Below are 8,280 nucleotides of genomic sequence, written 5' to 3'. Positions count from 1 at the left end.
AGATCCATATCAGGGCCATAGATCTATACCAGCCTTTCTCAACTTTTTTACCATAGAAAAACCCCAGAAACATTCTTCAGGCTTCAAGAAACCCCAGATGTGGCATGATCATCCAGAATACGGTTGGGAAGCAGAGCTGTATACATGCTTACCCGGGGCCCCTCCCTTCCCATCCTCTCCAGGCCCATTGTTAGCCATTTTGGGAAGGGTGAGTGGGTTGGCATGACCTATATCAGGGGTAGTCAAACTGCGGCCCTCCAGATGTCCATGGACTACAATTCTCAGAAGCCCCTGCCAGCAAATGCTGGCAGGGGCTTCTGGGAATTGTAGTCCATGGACATCTGGAGGGCCGCAGTTTGACTACCTCTGACCTATATGGTCCTATCACCCAATAAATGCTTAACACATTTTTAAAAATATATAAATTTAATTATCTCCCACTCATTCAGGAAACCCTTCCAGGGCCATTAAGAAACCCCAGGGTTTGTTGAAACCCTGGTTGAGAAAGCTTGGTCTATATCATAGGCATTACAAAATCAGGGCATTACAATATCCGTCGTGCTATTCTCAAACCCTTTCCTAATAATCCCTAACATAGAGGGTACTTTTCTACTTCTGCAGCTCACTGACATGTTCTTTGAACTATCCACTATGACCCCAGTACAATCTTTTCCCCTCAATCTCAGCAAGTTCAGACCGCATTCACTTCTACTTGAAGTTGAGCTTTTCTGTCCCAATGGGCATCATCTTACACCAGTAATTTCTCAACCAGGGTAACCAGAAACCCCAGAGTTATTCCAGATCCCCAGAGGGGTTATTCCAGTAGGGGGGAGGAATTTAATTTTATATAAAGATCTCATTTTTAACTAACCCAGGGAGGAGTCAGGTGGACAGAATGGGTCCAAGATCAAGAAGATGGGCCTGCAATTATGTTTTAATTAGACTGCGTTTTAATTCGTGAGTTCAAAGCAAATAAGATCTGTACAAAAAAGGATCTTGATTACTCAGCATGGAATATTCTCCTTTTCCAGGCTTCTTGGAATCAGCCAGGCCTGTCCTTAAGGAGCAGGAAGTCCATCAGTTACCTATAAACAACACAGGAAGATGGTGTGGTCAAAATGCAATATGGGCTGTGCAGAAATCACACATAGTGGGAAGGAATGACAGGAATTCCCGAGGGGTGAGTTTTCGGTGGAAAGGTTATCTTGAATTACCATTTTTCTTTATTCAGGAACATTCCAGAGCACTGAATGTAACCCCTACCTCCACCTAGGAATTGAATGAGCCAGGAAGGGGTGGAGCTTTTAGATGCAGAAGGGTGCAGAATGTGAGGGAAGCAAGGCTGGGTGGGGACCTTGAACCATAATCCAAGGCTCTTAAACTTGTTTGAATTAGCTTTGATTTGTGTATGGAAACCAGTAAAGGAGGAAGACTTTTGCTCTAAATTGTCAATTGTTGAATTATTGTCTGGCCTGGGGAAAATTCGCCTCCCGACCCCAAAGTGGGGGGAGACCCCTTGGTGGTCTCCTGTCCAAGTGGGACTGACCCTGCTTAGTTTTTGAGATCAGGTGAGATCTGGTCCTCTTTGGCTATCTAGATCAGGGAAAGAACCATCTGTACGGCTTCAAAAGAAGTTAGGAGGTCTGGGAAATATTTCTTTTTTGAAAAGTGATGGTTTTAGAACCCCAGGACCGCTGAACTGATTTGTTTTGGAATGAGTTCTGGTAGGAGGGGACATGCTTGCTGCCTACTCAGCAGGTAAGTTTTGTAAGTAAACAGCCCCAACCACTGAGGGAAGGCCCATGAAACAATACATACAATACCTTTCCAGATTCAGAGATACAATTCCAAGCCAACCTAAATTTTCTAGAAAGATGGCTCTCGTGAGCTATCAGCCCCACCTTGACCAGTCAAAAGCAGACACCATGAATCTAAAAGCTGAACTCACTTGGCTGTGCGACATTCGAAACCTGTGTTTTCCAGAAACCACAGTGCTGAGCAGGGGATTTCTGTAGACTTTGTGGAGGTTGTGTGCTAAGGAGGAAGAAGTTCTGCTCTGTGGCATTGTAGAGTGGCCACTGAACCTCATTGGCAGTTACCCCGTTAGGATTCCTGTGAGAATGGAAAAAAAAAAATTTTATGCAGTCAAGGTCAAAGTTCTGTGCAGGCGAGGCAACATGTTGGAACAACCTATTCATAAGTTTTCTGCTAAAATTTATTCCCTGCAACCTGGCATGCTCAACGCTGGACGAAAGTTTACAGTATTCATATCTGGTTTTTGCAGTTGTTTTTATTGAAATATTTTATAATGTCAATGGTATTTTTAATGTTCAAAAGGTTTTCCTATTTGCCTTGGGCTGGAAAATCGGCTGGAAAAGCAGCATAAAAATGTTTCAGATAATTAATTCAATCTTAGCAATGGAAACAATAATGAATTACATGACACTTGAATTAGATACACCTGAATTATCTACCTTCCTGATTTGTTTAATGCACTTGGAAGCTCAATCAGATGCAGTTTGCAGCTGAAAATCAGAGCTGTAGTGACATCCAAAGAAGAGTTGCTTCCTTCTAAGCCCATTGACTTCAACAGGTTCAAAAGGGTCTTACTCTGTTTAGGATCACATATAGGGTTTCCAGCCCCCAAGTGAAGCCTGGAGTTCTCCAAGAATTACAATTGACCTCCAGGCTACAGAGATCAGTTCCTCTGGAGAAAATGGCTTCTGCAGAACATGAACTCTATTACCCCAAAGATGTCTACATGGCCTTGGCTCCAGCCCAGTAGAATGAGCTGCCAGCTGAGATCCAGGCCCTGATGAAACTGCTAAAGTTCCACCAGGCCTTTAGTTGACGCCATGGCGACCTAAATACTAAGTGGGCCTCCCCTTTCTCCTCTCCATGTCTTCCCCGCCCCTTTCTTCTTTTTCTTATGGGGGCAGATATTGGTGGGAAGGAGTGCTGCTGCTGGGGGGAACGGGCGGGGTAGGGATTTGTATTGGATCTTACTATATTTTAATGTGTTTATTTAATTTTCAATATTATGATGTTTTACTGCTTAATATGTGGACCGCCCAGGCCCACTTGTGGGGAGGGATGGTCTAAAAGCCAGATTATAAATAGAGAAATACATTAATTAAATAATACCCCCTTGAGGTCACTCTTCTCCCCAAACGCTGCCCTTCCTCAACTCCACACCTAAATCTCCAGGAATTTCCCACCTGCAGCACAGTACCAAAGGTTAGCAGCATCAACACCTGCGCCATGAGAACAGGGAGTACAGCAGCTCCAACAGCAACTATCCATGACCAGGTTGGAGAACTTACCCTCACTGGACTTTGGAAGCTACTACCGAGTTCCACCTGGCTTAATTAGGCAAGTGTTGTGCCGTCTCTCACAAGCTTGCATGCAAAAGGCAGCCCCACCCCCCTGAACGATCCTATTTAAGACCAGCGATGGCTGCACCATTGGCACATACCATGGGCATTGCGCAAAGGGTGTGGTCCTTGTGTGCTGCCTTTTGCGCAGTCATAGAATCATAGAATCATAGAGTTGGAAGGGGCCATACAGGCCATCTAGTCCAACCCCCTGCTCTACGCAGGATCAGCCCTAGGCATCCTAAAACACCCAAGTGCTGTACTCTGGGGCCATTACTTACATAATCTCCTATGGGTGAACTTTTCCCATAATAAATATGCCTGGTGTGGGATACTTAGGTTCATCAGCTCACATGGGTGGCCTTCCGACCAATTGCTGTGTCATTTCGGTGTTGCTTTCTGGCAGAAACTTGAATGTGGGGTTAAAGGTAAAGGTATCCCCTGTGCAAGCACCGAGTCATGTCTGACCCTTGGAGTGATGCCTTCCAGTGTTTTCATGGCAGACTCAATACGGGGTGGTTTGCCAGTGCCTTCCGCAGTCATTACCGTTGACCCCCCAGCAAGCTGGGTACTCATTTTACCGACCTCGGAAGGGTGGAAGGCTGAGTCAACCTTGAGCCAGCTGCTGGGATCGAACTCCCAGCCTCATGGGCAAAGCTTTCAGACGGCTGCCTTACCACTCTGCGCCACAAGAGGCTCTAATGTGGGGTTACATGTGGCTTAATACAGAGAGCTCTCTTAGTGAAAGAACTGGTGGGCATTTCCTCGCCCTTGTTCAAGGGTTTTAGACAAAAGGGCACGACAGTGGTAGAGAGCAGAAGGGCCCAAGAAGAAAAGCAGACGCCTTACCCATGCCTCGCGAACTCCGCCCAATAGTGCTTCATCCTGCGGCTTAGCGCGGCCTCCTCCTCTGTGCACGTTCGGTTGGCCGCCAGGATCGTCTTAAAATTGCCAAATACGTAAGGCAGTTCTCCGCCATGGAGAGCCCCAATCCACTCGGGCCAAATGGAGCCCGAGGTGTGCTGCGAGAAATAGTAAGCGTACACAGGGCTCCCCGCTTCGGTCCACTTTGCAGCGGCTTCTGCTAAGGGGCAGACAAAGAAGTAATCGCCACTGGATTGCACCATGGCCCGGCGGTACGATGCGGGGCCACGGTCCTCTTCACTGTATTCCCGCACGACAGCCTGAACCAGTTCTTCTGTGGCCCCCCGTACCGTCCTCTTGACGCCCTCCATCAGCTGCTCCCGACTTATTAGTCCGTCTTTGGCATCTGGGAACGTGTACGCCACAAACATGGACCCTTCGTCAGAGGTGGTGCCCAGGAGAACTGGCTTATTCGGAATGCGCCCAGGCTCCAGAAGCTTCTGCAGGTCCTCGGGAAGGAAGTCTCCATCGGTGGTGGGCGCGAAGGGAAGGTTCAGAAGCATCGTGCTGTTCAGTGTGGATAACTCGTACCGAATGAAACCCGCGACGTCTTGTCCCTGTAGGCAGGTCACCACATCGGCGCCATTATCTTGGGTGCAGCCCACCGTCTGGGCCAAAGCAAGGGCTTTCTGTTTGGCCTCCTCAGGACTCATCCAAGCCCAGAGAGCATTCACGGTTCCACTTTGCATGACAGCCCGGGCGAAAAGGGGCTGGCTTCCTGGGGACAGGAGATGGAACCCCACCAAGGGTCCTCCAGCACTATGTCCTGAAATGGTCACCTGCGTGGGATCTCCTCCAAAGGTGGCTGCATTCTCGCTCACCCACTGCAACGCCAGCCGTTGGTCCCAGAGGCCGGCGTTACCTGGGGCACTTGGGGGGAATGAAAGGAAGCCCAGAGCCCCCAGGCGGTAATTCAGAGAGACCACGACGAGATTCTCCTCAGCAGCTAAGGAGGCTCCATTATACAAATTCAGAGAAGATGAGCCAGTGCTGTACCCCCCGCCATGGATCCAGACAAGGATGGGGACTGGGGCAGGAGGCCTTGGGTGGGGCACCCAGACATTCAGAAAGAGGCAGTTCTCTGACACTGGGGGACTGATGCTCCACATGGAAGCAGGAAGAAGGAACTGGGAGCAGGAGCCACCAAAGCTGGTCGCCTCCAAGACTTGACTCCAAGGCCGATGGGGAAGGGGCTTCTGGAAACGCAGTTTCCCCAAAGGCGGCTCTGCATAGGGGATGCCCAAATAAGCCGTCACGTGGCCAGAGCCAGCCTGGAGATGCCTGCCTTTAACAGGGCCACTGCTGGTGACCACTACAGTGTCATCTTCTTCAGAAGCAGAGCTGGAAGCCAGCAGGAAAAGGAGGAAGATCCACAAGCATGGAAGACAGAGACAGGACATTTCAGCAGCAGGGAGCTGGAAGGCAGGAAAAAAGTCCCAGAGGGAGCTATGTGAAATACAAGATGGCATTGTTTATCTTTTTACCAGAACACTGCGCTTACCTAACCCATGGTTGGTTGTGACAGGGAAAAAACTGTTGCTTTTTACTTGCTCAGAAAACACCTTTATGAATGGAATATGGGTAAATGGAACCTCCATATTTAGAGAACTTTGAATACCAGTACTGGGGGACAAAAACAGGATAGCTTTGGCCTGTTTATCTTGCACGTAAGCCTTCCAGACTAGATGCACCATTGGCCTGATTCTGCACAAGTATTGTTCTTAATAGGGTAGCTTTAAGCACAGTTAGCATCCTTCTAAGCCCATTGGCTTCTACCGATGTAACTCTGCTGAGTTTACAGAATCACTCCAGGTTTTGCATAGTAACTCATATCCTCTAGACCAGGGGTAGTCAACCTGTGATCCTCCATATGTTCATGGACTACAATTCCCATGAGCCCCTGCCAGCAAGTGCTGGCAGGGGCTCATGGAAATTGTAGTCCATGAACATCTGGAGGACCACAGGTTGACTACCCCTGCTCTAGACCCCTTTTCAGTTTTGCTTCAGGCTGGATTATCGGACAGACAGGGCACTGGTGGCTTCGGACAGTGATCTCCAGTTGAACGTGGGCAAGAGCCACGCCTCTCTGTTAATAGACCTACTAGCCGTCCTTGCCACTGTGGACTCTGCCATCTTGTTTGGTGGTTGAAATAGGGGTTCAGGGTTTTGCCTTGGATTGATTTCCATTGTACCTTTTGGGCAGCTTTCAGGAGGTAAAAAGAAAAAAAAACACACCTTTGGCTTTTTCCTTTGTAAAGTTTAAAATTGTTCTGTGAGGCGACTTTTGTGGTTCATTATTGTTAAATTTTCACCTGCATTTGGGAAGTAATGTGAGTGTAAGTGGAATCTCCATGTGTGTGTGTGTGGAAGAAAAACAGTAACAACAGAAAATAATTTTGCAATTAAGCAGTTTTCTCAGGGCTCTCTCAGCCCCAACTACTTCACAGGGTGTCTGTTGTGGGGAGAGGAAGGGATGGCGACTGTCAGCCTTCAGGCGGTGAAACGTGGGGCATAAAAACCAACTCTTCTTATGTCCACAGAGGTCCCTCTTGGTCCTTTTTTAATAATCCTCGTTTAGGAGGTGGCTGTTGGAGACCGTTACCGGTGTGTGACTTGGCATGTGATCTCCTTAAGATGTCTATCTTATAAAGGTAAAGGTATCCCCTGTGCAAGGACCGAGTCATGTCTGACCCATGGGGTGACGCCCTCTAGCGTTTTCATGGCAGACTCAATGCGGGGTGGTTTGCCAGTGCCTTCCCCAGTCATTACCGTTTACCCCCTAGCAAGCTGGGTACTCATTTTACCCACCTCGGAAGGCTGGAAGGCTGAGTCAACCTTGAGCCAGCTGCTGGGATTGAACTCCCAGCCTTATGGGCAAAGCTTTCAGACGGCTGCCTTACCACTCTGCGCCACAAGAGGCTCTTGTCTATCTTACATTTCGGTCTATTTTTCATTAAAGCTCTGAGGAGAAATCATTCATTCCTAATTCCCGTTCTCTATCTGTGCAGGGGCACCTGAATGGATACAATGATAAAGTTGTGAGGTAGGATTTGTGACCCCCATTTTGCAGACGGAGGGCTGAGGGTGAGCAAGGCAAAAGCGTGAATCAAACCAAGAACTTCTGATTAATGCTGTCCCTAACCGGGCAACTTTGAAACACACTTAGTAGGAAGTAAGCTGCACTGAAATTAATGGGATTTATTTCGGAGCAGATCTGCTTTGGATTGCTCTCTAGGTCTTTACTGAATCCAAATAACCTGTGCAATGCAGCAGATACCCGTCTGTAATAGGAAAAGAAAACATGGATCCCAGACTGCACACCCACACTAGAGCCGACATGCCACTGGGATCCTACAGGGAGCTGTGACGACTGAGTCAAATACTGCAAATAGCTGGAGGGCTGAGGGGGCCCATTTTTGCAGGGCAAAGAAGGCTGCTGTAATTCCAAGTAGATTCCTGACACAACACCCCTGCAGAGAAGTCAACGGCTGACCCTGCTGGGAGAGCCAAGGTGGGCCCAGGGCAGTGCAAGGACCGTCATCAAAGTCTGATCCAGGCATGGAAGAACCCAGCAGGGCCGAACATTGTTTGGCTGTGGCACTTATCCAAAGCACCGGCTCCGCTGGCAGGGCCTGGCACCAGTTCCGCTGCAGGCTAGAAATCTACAGAGCTTGCATGGCAGGAAGATACGGCGCTGGAGGTCAGCATCGCTGCTTTGACTTGGGCTTCCCATCACTATCTCCTTCTTAAAGGCCGGTCAGTTCTCAGGATTATATGGACTTACCTTCCTTCTCCTTCTCCCCAGTGGGCTTTTCCCGCTCCTTCACAACAAAAGCAATAAGGGGGACGTGGAGGTCGCTGACGAGCTCCCTGCCACTGTTATAATAGCCATGGAGCAAGCAATTTAGAGTATACAGTAAGAGCAATGACCACCCGGGCTCTGCTCATGCAGCAGGAGGACTCTGCTCATGCAGCTGGCAAC

General features: G+C 48.6%; 1 protein-coding gene across 3 annotated transcripts; it reads right to left on the bottom strand.

Moving 5' to 3' along the window:
- Window positions 1–927: 927 nt before the first annotated feature.
- On the bottom strand, window positions 928–8,245 carry LOC143831563 (cholinesterase-like). Of its 3 annotated transcripts, XM_077324648.1 has the most exons (4): window positions 8,083–8,243; window positions 4,224–5,713; window positions 1,949–2,112; window positions 928–1,085 (listed from the first exon to the last, which is right to left on the bottom strand). In XM_077324648.1, the coding sequence occupies exons 2-4, from the start codon at window positions 5,696–5,698 to the stop codon at window positions 1,078–1,080; spliced, it is 1,647 nt and encodes a 548-aa protein (XP_077180763.1). In that variant the 5' UTR covers window positions 5,699–5,713; window positions 8,083–8,243; the 3' UTR covers window positions 928–1,077. The 3 variants fall into 3 exon arrangements, with proteins under 3 accessions (XP_077180763.1, XP_077180762.1, XP_077180761.1); XM_077324647.1 differs by lacking the exon at window positions 928–1,085 and having other exon boundaries at window positions 1,917–2,112; window positions 4,224–5,744; window positions 8,083–8,245; XM_077324646.1 differs by lacking the exon at window positions 928–1,085 and having other exon boundaries at window positions 1,917–2,112; window positions 8,083–8,244.
- Window positions 8,246–8,280: the final 35 nt, after the last annotated feature.

Source organism: Paroedura picta, chromosome 3 (genome assembly GCF_049243985.1).
Source record: "Paroedura picta isolate Pp20150507F chromosome 3, Ppicta_v3.0, whole genome shotgun sequence".
NCBI lineage: Eukaryota > Metazoa > Chordata > Lepidosauria > Squamata > Gekkonidae > Paroedura > Paroedura picta.
This window is presented reverse-complemented; position numbering and strand designations above follow the sequence as displayed.

Coding starts and splice junctions, on each gene's coding strand:
- LOC143831563 (XM_077324647.1), bottom strand. CDS start 5,698: ATGTCCTGTCTCTGTCTTCCATGCTTGTGGATCTTCCTCCTTTTCCTG. Junction 2,113..4,223: donor GCGGAGTTCGCGAGGCATGG/GTAAGGCGTCTG, acceptor CCATTCTCACAG/GAATCCTAACGGGGTAACTG.